The following is a 22,639-nucleotide window of genomic DNA, read 5'->3' as shown; positions in this document are numbered from 1 at the left end:
CTTAAGTTGGTCAATAGTTGGTTAAGACAGCGCTGCGACACTGATTTATACAATTTATTGCTGTGGGTGATTATCACCGCAGGAAGGACATGCCGTCGTAACTGGGAGGACACAGCCTGAATTGTAATATGAGATGCTGCAGGGAGCTCATCAATCAAAGGTTCTAGAATGTGAGATTGCAGGCGAGCAAATATCACAGGAAAAAAAAAACATTTTTTTCTCTGTGATGTGGGTTACCTTCTTCTCGTATAAGCCCCTTGTCCCTGCATATCAAGCAATTTAGTAGGATTGCAAAGTAGTACTACTATGATTTGACACTATTTGGGGAATCAATCCTTCAGCTCATAGGTCATATACCTCTTACTTAACCATGAGAAATGGATTTGGTGACAAGGTAATGCCTTAAACCCTGCTTGAACTGCTTTGAAATGTCACAACATAACAGTGACTTTTAAAATGAAACGTTTCCATTCCATGTACCTGTCAAAAACAGGCATTAACGTTACAGTAGTATCTGGCTGTGGCATCGGGACTGATCTTGCTATATATTGACACCAACAGAATTTTGTCAGGCATGGATGACTCTTTTATAGTTTAATGAGGGCAATTTGGATGCTTGCTTGCAATGCATTTATGAAACTCTCTGATGTTTGACTTTACAAGAATGGCCATTTTTAATCGCTTAAGGTTGACCGTTACCATCTATGAAACTTTTTCCTCTCTTCCCTTTCCACATTTTTGGAATTGGTCTTGCTTTCTTTTGCTCCCTGGCAATAATGCTAACAGGCTTTAATGCTTTTAGAGCACTGCAGGGAGAAGAAGTGCTTCTGAAAATGCCATGTTCCTGATCTTTCCCTTTGTGTCTCACACATGTACTGCACATGAGGCAGTTGTACGCTTCAAGATTCTCTTAGTTCTGCACATTTCTGTAGTGTTCAGCACCCTGGAGGCGGATGTCGTTCTCTCTGGCTTTCACCCTCTCCTTACTTTCTTCTTCTCCCGACACCATAACTTATTTTCCTCTTCCATCGCTACCTCGCTGTCTGAGAAGCTTCATAGGGTCTTAGATCTTGAGGATGATTTTGAACCTCTCTCAGGAGGAGGGGGGACATTGACTGCGTCCACGTTCATCATGTTAATAATTAATTCAAACATCGCTGGTTGGAGTTTATTCTGCTCCATGTCACTGCCATTTGCCCCTTAAAGTTTTCATTGTAAGAGTTAATGGGTGTAGGGGAGAGAGAAATATGGGAGCATATGTTCATTCACACAATAGTGGGCAGGCTCAACTGCCATTATTAGCTTCAGAAACATAATAACAACCCCATCATTCTAGTACTGTTTAGTGTGACAGTGTTATTTTTGTAACAAAGGCATTCAGCAAGCCAGATTTGAGATTACTTTCCTTTATTATTAATAATTAATGGCTGACAAAATAACACTTGAAGCTTATTACTGGTAAGTATAGATCTGAATCATCTTGAACGTGGGACCACACCACAGTATGGCTAATTATTCTCTTGCGGTGTGATTACCCGCAGATAAGTAATAGGTTTTGTGGTGATAAACATGCTATCCATGAAAATGTGCAGATTAATTATGTAATGCTGTTGTCATGTTGCTTTGGTCTATGAACAATGACAGGCCATGGCAGGGCAAGCACTGACCACCAAGTTATCCAGTTCAGTTCACTATACAAGAAGTGACGAAAAATGAAATTCAGATCTGATTCCTGGTCTGCATACCCTTTCGAGGTCTCACTTTTTGCTGCCAAATCGAAAAGAGAAATTGTTTCTACAAGCAATTAAACCAATCTATAAAATGCTTTGTAAGGTTAACTTTTTTTATTCCATTTCTTGGGTTTTGGAGCCCAACACTTCAAAATGCACTTTGTCCTCGTCACCAGGGCTGTGTGTGCATGAGTTTAACAAGAATCAAGAGTGCCTTTGCAATTACTCAAACGCACGCATCATATGCATCACACTGTGTGCGTGTCGACTGAAATAACGAGGCAACAGCAGCCGAGTCAGACCGTGACAGTGCAGCCTTGTTTGGTGGAGACGGTTCCTCGTGACGTGGAGGAGGATGTCACTGTCAATAATCAAAATTTAAATTTGCTTAAGTAGAAATTTGTCTTATGGTGCCAGTCACCTCGGAGCCGTCATGCCATGCTGGTCTTGCTATTTGTACAGTTTGGTTGTCAGGACGGAGCTCTAAAATTTCATATCATTGCATTTACTCTCTCGTGCTCTTGTTGCCCTCTATATCACTTACACCCTGCAGCGATTTTATTATACACCTTCTTAGGTGTGTAATTATCACATGTCGTGGAAGAGTGATGCGAGTAGGCTTGAGTGCTAGTAGCCCTGAAACCCACTGAGAATAAGACAGTGGCCACAAATGATTGGATTACTGCGTCCCCCCCCCCTTTTTGAGAATCCTCTTTTGTTGCATTCTGACTGTGTGTGGATGTATGTGTGTGTTTTGGAGTCATCTGCCTCTGTCTCCTGGCAGCTCATGTACAGTGAGGTCGTGTGCAGGGTTCGTCCGTTGAGATTGAACAGCATCCTGCGCAAAACACATGCTTGATGCGTAGTGTGGGATGCAGTTATGACACACTGGAGGCAGTGAAGAGAGAGCGACGAAGATGCGTGTTAATAATAGACAAATCTGAGACCTTATCAAGCAAATATGGGCACTCCGGGATTGACTCAAGCGTTGCCAGAGGTGAAGAAGAGCTGTGAATGCGCTGATTGTAAAGGAGGTAGAGTTGGATTATTGTGGTTGGGAGGTAGCGGAATGCAGTGATCAGTTGAAGGTCTGCAGGGTTTGGTATGTCATTGTCAGCTTCTCTAAACAGCCCACAGAGCGACAGGCACTTTGAAGTCTGGTAGAGCTGTTTAAATCCTGCCTGAAAAGACACAGAAGCGTAAGGCAATGAGAGGAGACGTAAGAGGAGGCTTGAAGGGCTGAGATGTAGAAGAAGGGATTGAAGGCGGTTGAAACGCGGAGGAAGGGGGGGTTAAAATATAATCAGGAGTGAGAAAGCAACTTTTCCTCAGCAGATGCCGCGCGGTATTTTGGATGCACGGGTAATGCTATATGTTTTGAGATGAGTCTCTGCAACATGAGAAGCGGTGATGCAGCAGTGTCAAAGCGAGTGTCGCCAGATTAGTGTTCTGACATCACTGCGATGTAAAACGGGAATCGGGTCTGAGTCAGAATAGACGGCGGATCCTTTTACCCGATGCATCCCGTAATGCTGTGCCGCATTTATATTTACATCGTCTCAGAGGCAAACTGAACTTTGAGACATACTTAGAAATTCTTAAGCATACACTCTCGGATAAAAAGCACTGTATTGTGCCTTTTATGGCGAACATGGCTCATCATTAGTGTGGTATCCAGAAATGCGTGTTTTCAATATTTTCTCTTGTGCTCTTGTGCCTCATGCAGGCCCTGAAGAACTTAAATCAAGATCTTAAAGGTTGTGGATCCTCGTGTAGACACAGATAACCATCGCTCCTTTCTGGTGTAGAATATGACCACTACAATTTACTTCTTTAGAGGTCCACTGGCTTCTCTGCTGCACTCAGGCCTCTCCATTGTGATATCTGGTCTGGGACAGGTCTTGGTGAACTTAAACTGATATCATAAAGGCAAATGGAAGTCATGGGACCTTGAATAGTTCCAGATGGTCCTTGTTTCCATAGCAAGATCTTTCAATTGGTGCAATTTCTGACCTCTGCCAAGTTTCTCATCCATATCCTCATACCATGACACGTTTTAGATCTGCTCTTAGGATGTCATGTCCAATTAATTTGCTCTTTGGCTATGTTGCTTAGTTCATACCCCAGTCTTGTGAATATTTTTTTCATTAGTTATGCAAAGGCATACGGCCATACTACCCTGAGAACGCCCGATCTCGTCCGATCTTGGAAGCTAAGCAGGGTCGGGCCTGGTTAGTATTTGGATGGGAGACCACCTGGGAATACCAGGTGCTGTAAACTGCGACTGCCTGGCAACCAGTTCAGGGTGTACCACGCCTACTGCCCGAAGCCAGCTGGGATAGGCTCCAGTGCCCCCCAAGACCCTTGTGCGGACGAGCGGTTAAGAAAATGGATGGATGGTTATGCAAATTGTGCAACTTTGTTAAAGTTCAAAGCACAAGTTCCTTATGAGCAAAAAATATTATAAAAAAAAAAGAAGTATTTTCACCAATTGCATCCTTCAGCCATACTCATGTTCATTCTCATATTTTGATATGATTTATTTTGTCATGTACACAAAATTTGAGTTCTGCATTCGACCCATCACAGTAAACACACACAGTTAGTGGCTCCCACTGGAGCAGGGGGCAGCTTTAAGCGCCCGAGGAGCAGTTTGAGACATCGATGTCTTGCTGAAGGACACCGCAGCCATGTGTCCTGGAATGGTCTTGAACCAGGGTCCCTACAGTGGCAGCCGGCAGGTAATGTCCTGAACTGAATGGCCATGGCTGACCATGGCCCCTGTCTCCTAAGTATATAATTATCACTATTGGGATAAGTATACTTTTTACTGGGATTGTATCTTCAATCTTTTATAGCCTGGTAACGGTGTATGAACATGAAACAAGTACATAAGGGCAATTGGCCCTTTCATCGTGCCAGATAGTCTTAATTCTCATACCACAGTATTTTAGTTGCTGCAATCTCTGATTCCTGGCTAACACATCCAATGCATTGGTTTTCTTATCGATTTGGAAATACTTTTAATGCTTTATATAACCACAGTAAACCAAATGCTTTCTTTTTGACATCAGAACTTATTGTCAAGGTTTTACAGCTGTATAACAAGGTCGACTAAATAAAACTCTTCAGAATTCTGACTGAAAGAGTCATTTTCACTTTGTTGACAATTGTTGCAGCGTTTTCCTTGTTGAAAACGTCTTTAGCAATGACTATGCTCTTTTGTACCCTTGACTCTTGACTTTTACAGTTTGACAATAATAACTGTGCCTTTTTATTCTTGGAAACATAACTCTTACTTTGGAGTACCTATGGTTAGCCATATGGGGTCAAATAATGCACTGATTCCCAACCAGGGTATTCCCAACCATTAGAGATAATCAGCAGTGCTGTGGAAAATCAGTCAATTGCACCTAAATAAATTTATTTTTTTAATTAATTACAAAAATTATTTTATTTCTTCTTACTATGGCAGTGAAATTTAATGACAGGAATACCAATTCAGTGCTCCTCCATTAGATGGCAGAAGGTATAATAAACCTATGTATTTGCCTGTTGTCAAAAGATTGGAAAACACTGTATTAATGTATATTGTACTGTATAACTGCAAAAAAAAAAGTTTAACTCCTTACATAGTTACAAAGTTGCATGCTTGTGAATAAAGGAAATTCACATATTGTGTATTGTTATAAATTGATGCTCAGTACATTTGTGCTTGAAGAGATACATTTTGCAACTGAGCCGCAATGTACAAATGAGCAGTGCTAATAATGAACAGTATATAATTACAAAGCACTTAGCTTATTATCTATCCTTTAACAATATCCCTTCATGTATTCCCCGGAGTTTTATCTATGAACGTACCTTGGTGAGTGGGAGTTTTTAGCCCTCTTCTATTTTTGAAAGCAATATCCAGCGTTAATGTAATTTTAAGATATTGCTTGAATGGAGCTGATGTGCAGATTATTGTATCCTTTGGCCAAATTAAGCTTTTTCACTTCTAAATTTGAAATATTCACTTTTTCCAAGATGATAACAGTTTTTGAGTTCATAGCCGATAATTTCACTGGGGGTCCTTTGGAGAAACCTAACAATACATCATGATTTGTTTTGTTTTTTTGCTTTGAGTCACCATGGCAGCTCAATTTAAATCCTATTTGAGGGCTCTTAAAGGAAATACAAGATTTGAGTGGATTTAAGCTGCACAGGAGTGTAATGGGCCTCATTTGCAGTTGACAGAAGACCTGACGCTTTAAGTACAGAAAGGAAATGATGAATGTGGCTGCCCGGAAAATTTGCATGACACACACCTCACACATATACAGTATATGTAAAAGTAGGCATGCACACACAGCAAAAAAAACCTCCCATTTCCTCCGATTTGTGCTCACTGAATCGGAAAATGTGCAATGGTGTCGTCCCTTTTCAGAGCGATATGCCAGTATTGAAGCAAGAGGCTGCTAACAAACACAATCCATGATCTCACACACTCACACACACTCACACTAATGACACTGAATAAAAAACAGAGCTTTGTAAGTGTAAGGGAAAGTTACTATGAGCCGATGGGAGGCTGTAGAAGATAAAAAGCTGTCTGGTGAATTATTAATGCCCAAGCATTGTGTCCACTGCCTCTTTAAAGACTCACTCACACACGCATACATACACACACAGCTGCAAATCCCAGTTGTTTGCGCAGACCGGAAACGACATACTTGTCGCTCTGTCTGGATTTTGGGCATGTGTAACTGCTCTGTTGTGTCCAGACCCAAAAGAGGAGGGGGTGTTTGTAGCTGTTGGCTGAATGGAGAATGTTGTGTGTGAGTGTGTCGGGGGGTAAGTGGGTGCATGTGCAGATGAAGCAACATTCACACACTGTCTGCCAACAAACAGTACAACAATCTACCGAAAAGTCATAAACAGCTTTCATTTATGCAGCATTCAGTTTGCTATAATAATTGCTGCATGTTGTAATCATTCATGATTAAATGAAAACATGATTTATTTATGCTCGAGCATAAATGTGTAAATGTGTCTTTAAAAAAAGCCGTTTATCGGCAAAATGCATATTTATTACGTTCCAGTCACAGTTTACCCCCTTTCGCTATGATGCATCCTTTAGCTGTAAACCAAATAGTAGGATTGGATGGCAGCTGTTGAAAAGACTAAGTGAATAATTCAAGCATTGAAAAACAGTGTGTACGTGCACACCTCAAGCTCACTCCCGAGGATGTGTACCTGCAGATGTTCCTTTATTTCCTGTGAGAGGTGCAGTGCGCAAACACGGCCAATGCTAAATATTTCAAAGTGCAGTTTTGTAACCCATGTTCTTGCTTTCCTTTCAATCTCTTCCTTTCCTCCCGTAGCAGGCGCTGCTGAGGCCCAGAGAGTGGTGATGGTGCAGAGCGGGCCGCTGATTCGGACTGAGGGCTCCCACGTGACCATCTGGTGCAACGTGACGGGCTACAAGGAAGGAGTAGAGCAGGACTTCGAGTGGTCCATGTACCTGCCGTCCGTACTGGACCGGGAGATCCGTATTGTGAGCACGGCCCAGTCCAACTACGCCTACGCCGTCTACGCCCAGAGGGTGAACAGCAAGGACATCTACGTGGAGAGGCTGAGCCGCGACTCGGCCATGCTGCACATCACCAAAGTGCAGGCCAACGACCAGGGCCTGTTTGAGTGTTACACACCCAACACTGATGGCCGCTACCTTGGCTCCTACAGCGCACGCACCAACCTCACTGGTGAGTCTCACTGGAAAACAAGCGCACATCCACTGAAACACACAAACACAGACACTGGAATATTACCATACATCCTCACACATTTCATTTCAGGGACCCTTGGGTCATGACGCTCCTGACAGGTCAAGGTTATAAATGGCACAAGAAAGCAGCCTCAGTTAGGATTTGATTACACTGTAGGGATGTAATGATATCCAAACATCGCAATGCAATATTATCATAATTTTGTGGGGATATAAAAAAAAGATAGTGTAGAAAACTTGCATCATAAAAGAAGGTCATGTTGTTGAGAAAAAAAAAAGCACAATATTGTGTGTGTGTTTTTATTTTTATATGGGTCGGATAATTTTGTCCGGTGATGCCCATTTTATGAATTATCATGCGGTGCGACCAAAAAGAAAGAACCAATTTGGGACTTTTAGTTTGAAATACATTCAAAGACAGGAGTTGGTATCATCCACAAGATAGTTAAGAACCCTGGAAGCAGCTATCAGTTAACTATGTGAAAAAGTTGCCCTATTAGCATCTCGTATGTAGTGGTCATATTTGGACATCATGTGGTATGATCGGAAAAAAATAAAATTTATATAATTTTTTTGCAACAGACTTATTTTCATTATAATTTTGTTTGTGTGGCTAGCTAGCTTCTTTTGTTTAGATGGCTCATTGGTAGCCTCCTAACTTTGATTTAAGTTGAAAATGTTATGTGGTGCGAACAAAAAACAGCATCAAACAAAATAAAATTTAGGAACCCATGATCCCAATTGTGACTGCACAAACAAGTTGCCACAGAGCAGAAGATACATCCAGTCGTAATCCGCTCCTACAGCTAATCTTTGGAATTTTGCTTATCTGGAGGGTAAACTGTGGAGAGAAAACAATTGGCATGCTAGAAAAAAAACCCCTGTAATTTTGGAATCAGCATGCCAATTGTATTTTAATCATCATAAAAATCTAACTCAACAGATTTTTTCCCCATAATCTGTCATCTTGAGCTGTTGCGACACAGTGGGGTGAACTACTGGTGATTCAGTCTAAAAACCAGCAAGATGAGGAAACATGCTGCCTCACCTCCTCCAGGCAGTGTGATTCAGCTCGATGTCAATGGTGTCGAAACAGAAGTAGAGTTCATTCAGAGACCCATCCCCACCCCCCCCGCCCCATCTAAAATAATGAATCTAGTAATAGGCAGTTAAGTTTTCCCATAATTAATCAAGTAAAGTTCGTCAAATGCAAGATCTCACAAGGATTTTACCATTCCGATCTACTATGATGAACTGAACTGAACTGCATCTTAAATGTCAACCTGAAAAGGAACTAACTAGAAAAGAAAGCGACAATGCCAAAAATGGCAATGCAGCTATTACTTCTGATCTTCTTAGTTGTTTTTGGAACCTTGAAACTCTGAAAATTAAAGTTGTATCTCAGATACAGGCACTTGAATTCACCCCAAAAAAGCCCTCAAAGCGTTTCTACTAGTACAGATGCTCAAAGGTGCAGGATGTCCTATAATGGTTCCCACTTTGGGAAACCACTTAATTCCTTTAGGTGTTTTTCATGGGATTACAGTAACGCCACTAGCATTGAGACACATTTAGATGATTGGGCCCCATTTGTGGTATACTGTTGTGCAGCCACATAAGGATACACACTGTGTGTTTAAGTCCCGTCAAGCATTTGGCTGACACTCAAACAAATGCAAGATGCAGAGTGTGTTAGGAGGATTGGAATCTCATCAACTTTAATAACTTTGCTCAACTTGTCTTAACTGCGGTGACTGGACATGTTGCACTGCAGGGTGTCACCTGTTCACTAGCCTACAACAACACACACACACACACACACACGCACACGCACACGCACACTGCGTGTCTGCCCAACATGCCCACACAAGTGAGGACAGCTGCCATGGTTGGAAACTCCCTCCCATTCATGGTGTCATAATGAATGGCCTTCGTCTCAGGGTCAAAGAGCAAATTAAGCAGCAAAATTGTCTTCGTAGTCATCACAAAACTGTGAAAACCATGACACATTGAACGCATCAGTCACTAATTAGACATGCAAACAAGCATCCAGGAGGAGGCCAAGGCTCTTCCGCTTTTTGGTTCAAAGATTATTGTCGTTACTGTTGTTTGTCTCCGAACTTTATCAGTGTGTTTTGTGAATGTGGGCCGACTGTGCTGATAGCGCACGGTATTTATAGACGCGCACGAGAGAGAATGAGAGGAGCAGTTGTGGGACTTTATCCCCCCCCATCTGTAACCTCTTAACCTGCTTTTGGAAGTCAGGGCCACGGGGCTCTGACGTTCCTTTGTGAATCCAAGAACAGCTGCACGCCATCTTCAAGCTCTGTGGACAAATGAGACCTTGACAGTTGACACCCCCGCCCCTTCGTGCTCAGCTCCCCACTGTGGTGGCTGCTGCGTTCATCAGTCCTTGACTCTTCCTCTAATGTGCTTAGGTTCTTTTGATATTGCGGCGCTTTTATAAAAGGAATGTATTACAAAGACCACCATGCCCTGTGAAACAAGTAGTGGCGCCTCTAAAGCCGTACGTCTCTGAAGTCATATTTTTTTTTTAAACCCCAATTATCAGTGTAACAGAGCCCTTTTTTATGGTCAATCATGGTTCAATTTTCATTTCTGCTTTGAGAAAGTAAGAAAGCAAGATGTGGATATGTGACAGTACTGCTGGTAACGTCTTGTTTTTCTCCAAGCATGAACATAAATATAAGTGAATAATAAATGTTTTATGAATGTGACAGTTTCCCGGGAGACGATTTATATTTGTATTGTATTTATGGGAAAAGCAGTGTAAAAAGCCACCCATTCATCTATTTTCTATAGCGCTTGTCCTCATTAAGTTTATGGTGAGCTACAGCCTATCTCAGCTGATTTCAGGCTAGCGTACTCGACTGGTTTCCAGCCAGTTTCAAAATAAGTACAGGAAGCAGCAGGAAATGTCTTTACAATGCAGTGGTTCAAGGTTTTGGTGTCCCTATAGTTTCCATGGTTTTGTTTGCAAAGCTAATTACCTGCATCGTGTGTTCTAAAGTGAGCGCTGTATCGGTAGCTATCCGTGTGTCTAAACTTAGATCAATCAAATAAAAATGGAACTGCAGAGGCCCTGTGCATGCTGCCTTGGGCGGTGCAGTGGTAATATGCATGAGAATGTAGTAATTGACTATCACGGCACAAATACACGATTATTTCCACTGAATCGGGAACATCACCTTTCCGTGATGCTGGAAAAGGTTACTTTTCACTTTTCATTTTGGGTTTTGCCCCTGAAAATGTTACCTTAATGTCCCCGTTGAAAACATTTATTCATTGGTGACTTTTGGAATGCATTATATACATTCATTGATTTGATTAAAGATGACAGATTGATGAGTTTGAAGGCATGCGCCAGAGTTGTGCGACTCCCAGGCCACAACATAATGTACACTACACAAATACAAGGGCTGTACCAGAAAGTAATTGACACCATGTTTTAGTATTCTGGTTGTATGTATCTAATTATGACCAAAATATTAGAAACACCTCTCCGTGTTGTGTAGGTTTGTTTATCGTCTGCATGTAGTTAGCATGACACATTTGTTCATGGATTTGTTTTGTCGTAATAGGCAATAAAAGTCAATGCAGCATTACGTTTGTCTTATATACTGCAGGCCTGACATCATAGATGTATAATGCCTCAATAGAGCACGCTATCTCTGTAAAGCACGATATGGATAGCGGCCCTAATGAAGTGATGCAATACATGACTTGAATACTGTTAATTTAATTTTTGGGATCTGATAAAATTATGGAAACATTTATTTTTTACACGTTTTTTTTGTATTTTGGCTTTTGGCTCATGTTTGATTGTTGTATGTGGGTTAGGACTACAATAAAGCAATTACCGGTAAGTTCCACTCCACGAGAGATAGACGGATTTGACCAGGCTAATTATTGCTAGTCACCATTTTGACAAATATCAGCATTGATCTTTTTTTTTTCAAGTCAGACAGTTGATAATAGATCATTTAAAACTGTGTTAAGGGAAGTATTTAAATTTTCAGCTAATTTTATAAGAGATGTTCCTGACCCTGGGAACTCTCAACACTGTGTGTGTGTGTGTGTGTGTGTGTGTTTTTAATTAAAACAAAGATATGTAAACATTTAATATTTCAGAAATTGTGAAATTTTGGAAAACTTTGTACTTGTTTAAGTTTTCTTTTTACTAGTTTGAGCTTTCATTTCACTTTTTATGTCATGCTGAGCTCCCTGAACGTTTTCTTTTTTATCTTAATACAAAGATGTCTATCGTCTGATAAAAAAGGAAAAAAAAGGGGGAAAAATTGCAAATCTGAAAAGTTGTCAACAAACATGCCCAAAAACATTTCCACAAATTTAAGAGTTGGAGTTTGTATTATTATTATTTTTATTTTTATTTTTTGCCACCAATATTTTCGCTTGTAGTGAAAGTGAATATCTGATCCAAATATACTGGTAGGTTATTAGATTCCTTGACTACTCATAATCTGGACTGGTCCTGAACCCCCCCCCCCCACACACACATATGGGATATATATATATATATTATATCGCTACACTCCACTCACTAAAGCGGACATACTAGTTGGCCTGGACCATGTCTTTGGAAGTCAAAATCTGACTTGAATTTTTTTGTTTAATTGAACACAATCTGTTCTGGGACACTGGTTGCATTGAGGTTTGTTTTAATTTTTTAATCAATGGCTTCACATTAAAAAAAAAAAACACGCTACCTTAACTACGACAGACAACAAATTGTCACTCTCATACAATGCTTGTTGGATGTACAGGCGATGTTTCAAATATAACTAAATCTGTAACGGTCACCATACAAGTGAGTCAGGTTGCAGAAAAATAGAAGTTATCCACTGTTAATAATAAACCTCTATCTTGGCTTACTGCTTTGAATGAAAGTCCACTCAAGTCTATTTTACCCTGAAAATGTTTTTATTACAAATGTTACTGCATTAATATCATTGGTTCCACTGGATGTAGGTACAGCACTTCTCAGTTTAAATGCATTACAGCTCATACTGTGTTTTCGTGTGTGTCTGTTCTCTGTCTTTGGTGAAATGTGTGAAATCGAATAAGTTCAGCAAGTCGAGAGGTCGCTTGTACTTCTATGTACACACCTCCGTTTTTCAGATCTTGCGAGCGTTTGTGTCCCCCACAAGATTGACTAAGCGCCATCTGTTCCATTCGTTTGTGCTTAAGTCTGTTGGACTTCCTCCTACACGTTAGATCGGTGGAGAAAAGGACAACAGGCCGACATGGCCGTCATGGCTGTCCTTATCCTACGCACCAGCCTGTGTGCGAGCAAGTCCAACAAGCAGCGGGACGACCGACTAGCACACCGCTACTGCTCTCAGAAGCCTCATTTCATCGTTGCCGTCGTAAAATGCACCGTAGGTGTCACCAACAGAATGGATTCCCTGTGTTACTGCAAACAGTCCTCCTATACCAGTATTGGGAAAAACAAGCTTTCCCCTTAATCATTAATGTTTAATTGGACAGAGACAGTGTCCATCTTCTGAACATGTGAGTATTTGGGGAAATAAAGGAAGTGACATGCAGAATAAATGCTGAATTGGGGAGACAGAAGTAACGCTAGTGGTTAGTGGGCCAATGCTGAGTCGCGTGTGACCAATAAATGATGAGCTCTTCAACTCAAGTGCTGTGTGATTGGTTACACTTCCCTCAGGCATTTTCCGCCATACAACCGGCGCCATATGGGCGCATTTTAAATAGTCTCTGCCTGATGTGATTGCTAACGTGGTGACTTTCTCCCCCCTCGTACGGTTTCCAATTGCAATTAGCCCGCACAAATTGAGAAGAAGACTTAAGGTAGATGGAAAGGTTGGGATTTTCAATGGAGGCGCACCAAAGCTTGTGGGCAAATGTTTTTTTGTTTTTTTTTTACCTGGCTGCAAGGCTTCCTGCAAAATGCCACATTTCTCGAGTCACACAATTGATTTTCTTCAAATTTATGGTCGGCGCCCCCCCACACACATTCTCACTGGAGGATATTAAGCCATTCTCATGCAGAAATGCGACCCTGTTATAAGCAAAGCAATGCATTCCCAAGATTAGTGTCTGCTTTTAGCTCGTTCTCCTCTGTGTGGTTCCGTTCCTTACGCTGTTTTTATTTCCGAGCTCATCAATTGTAAATAATATCTGATATTAGGGGTGTAACAAAAAACGATTTGAACCGGAAATCCGGTTTTGAGTTTAACGATGCGAGTGCGCCGGCACACGGACTAATGAATCGGTCTAAAAATAGCTTGATGGCCCAGTCAAGACGTTATAAATCGGCTGCTCAAAACTGCTTTATAAAACAACCAAAACAGTCCAGTTGCGATCGATTCTATGCCATGAGAATGAAATTTGCTGGATAAATGAGAATATTAAGGGAGCTGTTGAAACTGCATTTGCTTCTAAGTCGGGAGACTGTGTTTGTTTGTGCGTGGGTGGGGGAAAAAAAAGTCACACGGCACTTGTCGCAGTAATGTGACGTCAGCGCGGAGTTTGGCAGGGAGGAAAGTTGAATGAAGACGCGGACAAGATTCACAACATGCTCCGGCAAGTTTAATGTCCAAAGTATGGAGATGTTTATTTGATATGCTACATCGAATCGTAATCCTACTGAGTCGAACCGAACAGAATCGTTCCATTTTAAAATCGAACCGTCCTTGTATCGGATCGCACCCCACATATCGAGATGTGTATCGAATCGTCTTGATTGGAGAGATTTACACCCCTATCTGATATGTATCCTTCAGCTTTTCTGGTATAGGCGTAAGATCAGATAATCAATTTGTCAATTGGATAATAAATAATTATTCTATAACAGGCTACAGCTTCATAGCATCATGCAATTGTGACAAATTGAGTCAACTCAAAAAGTTGGGTCAGTCCATTTGACACCCAATTCAATTGGGTTATTCAGTTAACCCAAAAAGTTGGGTGAAATTAATAACTAACAAAACAACTAAGGAAATTAATTGAGCAAAATACCAAAAGAAAGGAAACTCTACCCCTGCACTTTGGGCTAGACTTGCGCTGGGCACTAAAATTTAGCCTTTTAGTGTTGGTATTGTTATATAAATTTGCCCCACTGTTGTGTAACAGTGGAGTGGAAGTGCAGAATGTCTTCCAGACAGACACATTTTCAGAAAATTGTCTCATGTAAGATTTTCATACATGATCGATTGGTAGACACTCTATAGCAGGGGTGGGCAAACTCGGTCCTTGAGGGCCGGAGTCCTGCAGATTTTGGATGTTTCCCCTCTCCAACACAGCTGATATAAGATCAGATCTTTAGTCAGCTCTGCATAAGCCTAATAACTATCCTGTTGATAGGAATCAGCTGCGTTGGAGCAGGGGAACATCCAAAACCTGCAGGACTCCGGCCCTCGAGGACCGAGTTTGGCCACCACTGCTCTATAGAGATCCACCTATTCGTATGACATTGATAAAATGTAATTTTCCTTGACAGGTATTCTTTTTTTAATTTTTTTTATTATTATTTTTTAAATATTTTTTTTAAAAGAGCTCAGTATTGTTCATTCGGTAATGTCATCATCATTGCTCCTTTTATTTTTTATTTTTTTATTTTTTGTATGTGTATGTGTATGTGCGTGCGAGTGTGTGTGTATTCGTTAGCTCACCAAAAACCTATTAGAAAAAAATCAGGTATTCTTTAAGTTTTTCATATAGTATGGCCGCCTACTAAATTCACCCTTAATAAGCGAGACCTAAGCTGGTCACTGACAATGCAACCTTATCTCCCAATTTCCCAGATGTGCCCCTGCATCTGACTCCTGGTCTCAACATCAATCCAAATCTCCAGAGTCAATTTAGCTCGGCCCATGCCTTAGCCTTAAGCCGGTGCTGGCCAGGTCCGCGCGCAAGTTTGTCAATACAACTGATTGAAGCACCTGACAGTGCAGGGTGATGGAGGGAACTAGTGATTGAATAGACACCTTGGTGGAAGAATAGTTTTGGGGGAGAAAATACCGATAAGCATCTTCGGAGAGACACGTGGGAAACCTTATGTTGACCAGTGGAGAAAAAGTGGGATTGAAAAAAAACAGAAAGGTGGATTGAGGATGGAATGTAGAGATGAATAGACAAGGGAAGTTGTATTTCTGAGTCTGCTGCTATTGATTGGGACTTGAGGCCCATGTGACACCGGAGCATTTTATCTCTCGTCTCTCCTTGGTGGGACACTGCCAGCTTCCCTCTCTGGCCTCACCCTCACCTCACGGTTTCATTTCCCCGCTCGGCCTCTTGTGGAGACACTAAGCTGCACGCTAGGCAGGAGTCCAGATGGAAAGAGATTCTTATCGTGGTGCCTGGCTCGACTTTGCCTCTCACATCCCATTTACTTTAGCGGCCAAGGCGCTGCGACATGACTGTCACTGTGTCCTCATACATGGGACGCACGCACGTTCCTCATTGTCACACTGCGGCTAGCTGTCAGTCAGCGGACAGCTGTCACCCCTACAACTGAGTCTGAGACTGTGCAGTAGTGTTGCCTTTGGATCTCTGCTATGGTGTCTACTGAAGAGGGCCATAGCAACCTCGCGGATGTTAGACAGTACAAGTGCTGAATACTTTTGGAACAATATAACAAATCAGACGCCTCCATAAATTCTAGTTTCAACACGATCAGCCGTGCTTTTTACGCTTGTCATTAAAGAATATATTTGTAAGGAAATTTAAATTAGTATGCTAATACATCAGTCCCCACGAAGCTTGCTCAGAAGAAAATCACATGCTATATACTGTATCTCATTAGAAAATGCTAATTTACATCTGGTTCAGGTGATGCTGAGATAGCTTGCATATATTGCCAAGTTCTCATCCCTTCACACCTTGATATATATTATCATATATATATATTACGACACAAAAGCAGGCAAGAAACGGATGTTGAAAAACAGAATATCTTTCTAGCAAAAATAAATAAATATACAACGTAATAAAAGAGCGCAGGGCTGCGTGCAGATGGCCTTGAAGAAGACATTTGACGGAGAAACCTTGACTAATTAATTTTGAGCTGGCTGGATGCAGAGAAAACCTCCGCTAAGAGATGCACCATTCTATATAACAGAATAAAGGCCTATATGATAAGAGTGACTAGACAAATTAAGAGTGACAACTGACCACATTATCATCATAAGGGTCATACATTGTATGACACAATCCAAAAACCGTGTCTTGGGTTGGGTCAGCCAGCTACAAGATTTGTTGGTCAAGGTTTCTCTGTCAAGTGTTTTCTTTGAGGTCATCTGCATCCAGACCTAATTCCTGATATAACTTTGTATTTTTGTCTATAAAGACTGTTTCCCAACATCCGTGTCTTGCCTGTGTTTGAATACTAACGCCGCACCTCACGTGACAATCAATTGATTCATCAGTTATTATGCTTTTTGGCTAGTATCACTCGACATTTTAAAATTCAGCAATTTTGAAGCTGGATTGATTTGCAATGGAATCATAGTCTTGCTTCGTGGGTCCAATATGAATTCCTAGTAGGTACCCATACTGCATTACCCTACTTTCTGCTCCAAATATTGCTGCAGTGAAGCAATCAAAGTGTAATACTAGCATATTCTGACTCTCAATTTTTTTTCCGATGATGGCCTGATCTCATTGCGCTTTGTCCAACGCCCACTCGACTGAGGATGGGCCTTGAGACGATGAGAGAGGATTTCATGTTTTTATATATGTTAGTGTGTGTTCTTCATACTCTATATGTTTATTAATGTTTATATAATGGGCTAAAGATGCAGCGCTGTTCCTCCAGTTGATTAGATTAGTTAAGCTAAGCACCAACCCTCCAGGGCCCGCTGCCTCTTCTTTGTGAGATTACCAGAGCACAGCCACAGTTTGAATATGAATACAACATGAATATGGATGTGAATGGATGTGCTAACGACTATTTGTGTTCACGCCTTTAAAATGTGCACCAGGAAAGTGTGGAACTTGCTCTATAATTGCCTCCAGGAAACGCACGGTTGGTAGTCTCGTTGAGTTGGGCTGCTCGCGTATTCTGTGACTCTTTGAAGCCTTATCTGAGCATGGCGGGGTCAGCGAGGTTTTCTCAGTTTGTGTTCGACAATGTATCTGCAAAAGACGCACGCACGCACGCACACACACACATATTTGGCATTCACAAAGTCGGTGTGATACAAACACTTGACACGTTTCGTATCCCGCCAGACAATATCTTCAGGGATGGTCAAAATGTGTGCGGAGTGAGAGGACTGGATTTGCTGAAGAGTGACCTTTTGCCTCGATAAAACTTCAGTGTCAACGACTCAACTAGTGGTTGGCATTTTATGCTTTGGCGTGAAGTACGAGTAAGTCAACAGGTGCCATGATATGGATTCACTGCCTTGTATTGTAAAAGCAGCATTATTATGTAGCAGCTGGAATCTTGAATATTGCAATGTAAGAGATGGTTAGCTTACCACATCATGCAAGTGTATCGCGTTGAATTGTATTTTGCTTTTGGCTATACCATAAGGAGAGACACCAATTTTATTCCGGAGGAGACTGACGGCAGCAAGAAAATAACACTGCAGCGTCCAGAGCTAAGACACAATAACGTAGCATAAGCATGTGAGTTTAATTTTGTCCTTTATAATTGCATATCCTCCAATGCGATGACAAAATCTTGACCAATGAGGAACCAGCTGCAGTTGATGTCACTGATATGGTATCAGCTTGACACACAAAAGCATCTTAGAAAGAAGAGTACCGCGGAAAAGGTCGTGAGAGCCCGCACACTGGACGTAAAAGACTATGTAGTGTAACAGTTCCCCTTCCACCATCTTCTCTTCCCATTTTTGGGGGTTTAGGTCCCTCAGGACCGCTTATATCGGTTTATAGATTAGCAAAGTAGACACCTCATTAACAGTCTCATCTAGTCACAATCTCATTGTTTGCAGAGAGAAACCGGTCGTGTCAGAGAGTCTGATGGTGCACAGGCTTTTTTTTGTGTGTGTGCAGCTTAGGCTGTTCTCCCCTGCCGCTGGTTTGGTTTAACTCCCCAAAATGAAGCTCTGTAAAATGTACGGATGACACTCTTTCCCACCATTATTAATCAACACAGGTTTTCATTAAAAAATAATCCAAATCTGCTGTTGCTGTACTGTACCTCGATTTAAGAGTGTCACAATTTATGAGTTTTTCAATATGGGCTGTCGCTTGGTTTGGTTGCGCTTTGTGTTGCAACCAAAGTTACAGTTACAAGAAAGCTTCAAAATACACCAAGCTTAAATTAACCCTTTAAATACTATTATCATAGCAGTTTTTATTTTTATTTTTTTTCTATCTACGTAAAGCTCCACTCCACTTTCAGAATACGTTGCGAGCGTAAATGGTTACGGTGATTTCCCCCTCCTCCACACATGAAAATCTGCCGCAATGTATAAAATAGCTACCGTAACGTATTTGGTATCATTGCAAAGCTCCGCTCTCAAAAAACGTTGTAATTACATTGCTACCACAAACGGTTCTGGAGTTACGGTGATTTGAATTCACTTCCCTCTATGACGCACGACTCCTCCACACGTCTGCCAGCTACCGTAATGTATCTGGTATGAACGTAAAGCTGCAGTGATTTGAAAAGCATGCGTATTTTCCTGTTAGGGACGACACGTTCAGAATTAAAAAGCTTGAACCTCACTAATGCAATTTGTTGTTATTGAACTAGACAAGCAGTGAAACACAAATAAAAAAATCACAAGAACAGACACTAACACTAACACTAATCTTATCCACATGGTAAATGGCCAAGTAGAGCTGGAGTCCAAGGTCCTGTTTACTAGACGATGAACCTTAAAGGCAAACAAATACAGAGTGTAGGTCGTCGACTTCAGCTTAATATCCACTTGATAAAACAGGTTTATTTCTTTACCTTCTCATTATGTTGGTATTTTTACAGTTCAGTGCTATTTTTCTCCATTAAGATCATGTAACAAGATTTTGTTTTTGGGAGGACTGGAACGGAATAGGAATATTTATTTGATATATCAATGACTACATACATTGAGGTACGAGCTTAGTCATGGAGCAGATTCAACTTGTAAGTCAAGGTACCGCTGCAGAGCTCCACTAAGGCAAGAAACACAAATCCATATCCATCTACCTTATTGATTATAAACAGGTTGATTTCTTCCACTTCGGTACCAGCTTGACCCGATGCAAGTTCATGGTAATGGCAAAAGGTGACAATAATTTTCTGAATATTCATCAAATGCACCTGTCCACACAGTTAAATGGTGGAAATTATGGCGGTGTTCCTTACGTTTTTTTTTTTTTTACATAAGCCGAAAAAATGTTTACCGAGTACTCATTACAAAACATCACTTTTATTTAAAAATAAAAAAATCTTACAAAATACTTAAACAAGAATTCTCTCTACTTACAGTCAAACAAGATTTGAAAAACACAATAAAAATAAAAATGATGTTTGATATTACCGAGAATAAAAAAAATACTGTAAATAAAAATAAACCTTGCACACATAACTAGTTCCATTTTGTGTTGATGGTAGACAGATTGGTGTGTTTTACAAGTGAGGGTGGAGTGAAGATCTGTTTATACCTCCCAAAAAAGACTGGCAGCGCAGACTGGCAATGGCTCATTTGCCTCACCTGCTGCTTTGCTGGATGGCAGCCGGGTGACTGACTGAGCAGTGAACCTTTCCCTTCAACTGAGTTGTTTTCCTCCGCTCTATTATCTCCCCTTCAATCACAATTTCATCTCATGTAGCAAAGATTGCATGTTTAGTAAATGTGGATCTTTTAGTTGAACCGAATCAGTGAATTTGGTGAAGGGCACGATCCAAATGGAAAACCAACAATTTTTGTACTCTTTAACAGTTAAAAAAACATATATTGACTTCAAAAGAAATTGACACTTTTTGATCTTCCCCGGGGTACAAAGAAGCTTCTCCAGCTTCCTCCTGGGACCAGGGGAGGGAAAAACAGTCCTCATATTTGAAACCCTTCATGAACTCCATGAATAAAAATGACCAGTGTTACACAAAAAGGTCACCAGCAACCCTTGCTCTGTGGTACACCTCTTCAACTGTGTTTATCGCCATGGTTACAAAGAAAAAACATGTCATGGTTAGGGAATGGTCACACCCTTACTATTTCTATCTACCTTTTCCACCAAACAGTGCAGTTCTGTGTGGTTTGCGTAGGTACTGGTCACTAGCTGCAGCTCTGATTATTTTCTATTGTTTCTTTCCAGCTGTGGACTGAAAAGCCTAACAGATATCTGCATGGCCTCCATGAATACTATGACAACTTAAGAAATCAGCATTTGTTGTGTTATGCCCTTGTCGTCTTTGTGTACAATAGAGGTGGCAGGCATGACAGTTTAGCTCGTATGCTACCTTTCCCTTTATCTAGGGGGAAGGATTGTGGAATTGGCTGCATGACAAGGCTCTGTACACTGATTAAAACACAGCGGTATGATTTATAGGGTTTATTAACTCACACAGACGCGCACACATGCATATGCACACAAAAACGGTCAGATGGCCGTGACTATAACTGGTTCTGTCCTCCGGGAAGTCTTTAATTGGTCACAGTTCTTTACCATCTGGGGTTGGTGTGACGTACGGAGGGAGGGATGTAGAGATGCGGGATCCCGGCAAAAAAATAGAGGAGAGGAAAGGCAGCACAGCACAGTGATGAAACCTATTTGGGTTTTAATACTGGCACCCCGTCTGCAGTGGGAATCATGATATGCTTGATCAATGCTGTTTATAGTGTCACAGCGTACCACTGCACATGGAGAACCCGTGCGCATCGGTGCAAGCCTTTGGCTAGATTAGATAATTGCTGTTGTGGTATTTGTCTGTTTTTTTATGTGTGTATGCATGCCGGGGTGAGGTTTCATGTGAATGCTGGTACTCTTCGCCAAATCCCACGTGTCCCTACAACCTCGGGGACTGCAGGGACGTGGAAGACAAACAGTCAGTGCTGGCTGTCTGATGGAGAAAGTTGCAGCTGGTAAAGATGGCAGGGAGGGAGATGCTGAATGGAGGGGTATTTCGTGCATGTTTTAGGCATAGGGGATAAATCTTTGATGTTATGAAGGATTTTAGTCAACGATAGCTTTGCGCACAGCTCTTCTCAAACACTCTTAGGAAGATTTGTCTTTCATACTCCCACCTCTCTTCAGACTACCCCTCCTTACGCCTTGCCATTTAATCTCCCACTTACTCTCCATCTCACCAACACACTCTCAGCCTCATTTCCTGGCTGGGCCTCAGTAAGAGGTAATGTCATAATTGTTTATATACCTGTGTGTGTGCTTGCGCGTGCATGTGTGCGTGTGCACGCATTTTGTTAAATCCTCCTCTTGTGCCTTTGTATAAACAGTGTCTCATATTTGAGTCTTCTCACCGCGAATCCCTGTCTTATCGCAGCACTCAGCTTTATAAATCCACGTCACCATTCTCCCTCTACAATAACAAAAGCCTACCGCTTCTTTATTTGCCCAGTGCGCACTTCAGTCCTCTCCCACTTTCTGCCATTGTTACGCTGCTGGATCGTGCTGTTCAATTAGGGAGTGGACATATGCAAGACTCTAGACATGAAAAACTGAAAAGTGCAGCACCTAAAGCCCGGCATATAGCCAAGTGTTTGCTTGACTTTTTGTAAAATCTCCTATTAAACCATACTAAAAAGCAGAGGTGGGCAATTTATAAAAATGTCCTGCTCCGTCATTCGTCAGAGTAAGGGCACCTTTCAATCATCATCAATCCATCGTTTTATTTTAACCATGTTTTTCCGTTATCACTTCGTCACAACTATTTTAGGACCGACAGATAAAGGTGGGCATTCCATCAGTACTGGCAGACGGTCCGTCATTAATCAACAAATGGGCGTCCATCAGTGACGGACGGAGAGGTCCATTAGTACTTGACCCGGTTAGGGACGATTACACTGACGGATGTAAACTCAGTTCTTAGTCCATCATTTTTTTTTTATAAGCTTCTCATCATTTGTTAGGAAGTGATGGACGCACGGGTTTCTGCCCACCACTGCTAAAACTTTACTATGTACATAAATACATTTTGCAGTCTATGAAC

General features: G+C 41.4%; 1 protein-coding gene and 1 non-coding gene across 2 annotated transcripts in view; both read left to right on the top strand.

Moving 5' to 3' along the window:
- igsf3 (immunoglobulin superfamily, member 3) overlaps positions 1 to 22,639 on the top strand; it is a 106,168-nt gene that overhangs the window by 17,417 nt on the left and 66,112 nt on the right. The window contains exon 2 of the mRNA XM_086091731.1: positions 7,097 to 7,477. Within this exon, the coding sequence (XP_085947857.1) occupies positions 7,097 to 7,477 (381 nt within the window). The remainder of the gene's footprint in view (positions 1 to 7,096; positions 7,478 to 22,639) is intronic.
- Positions 3,892 to 4,010, top strand: LOC147164570 (5S ribosomal RNA). Its single transcript, XR_015096771.1, has one exon. It is a non-coding gene; the product is annotated as a 5S ribosomal RNA (ribosomal RNA).

This window comes from Leptonotus elevatus, chromosome 12 (assembly GCF_054856555.1).
Source record: "Leptonotus elevatus isolate MCC_2025b chromosome 12, RoL_Lele_1.0, whole genome shotgun sequence".
NCBI classification, from domain to species: domain Eukaryota; kingdom Metazoa; phylum Chordata; class Actinopteri; order Syngnathiformes; family Syngnathidae; genus Leptonotus; species Leptonotus elevatus.
Note: the sequence above shows the minus strand (reverse complement) of the source record. Positions and strands in the feature narration are given on the sequence as shown.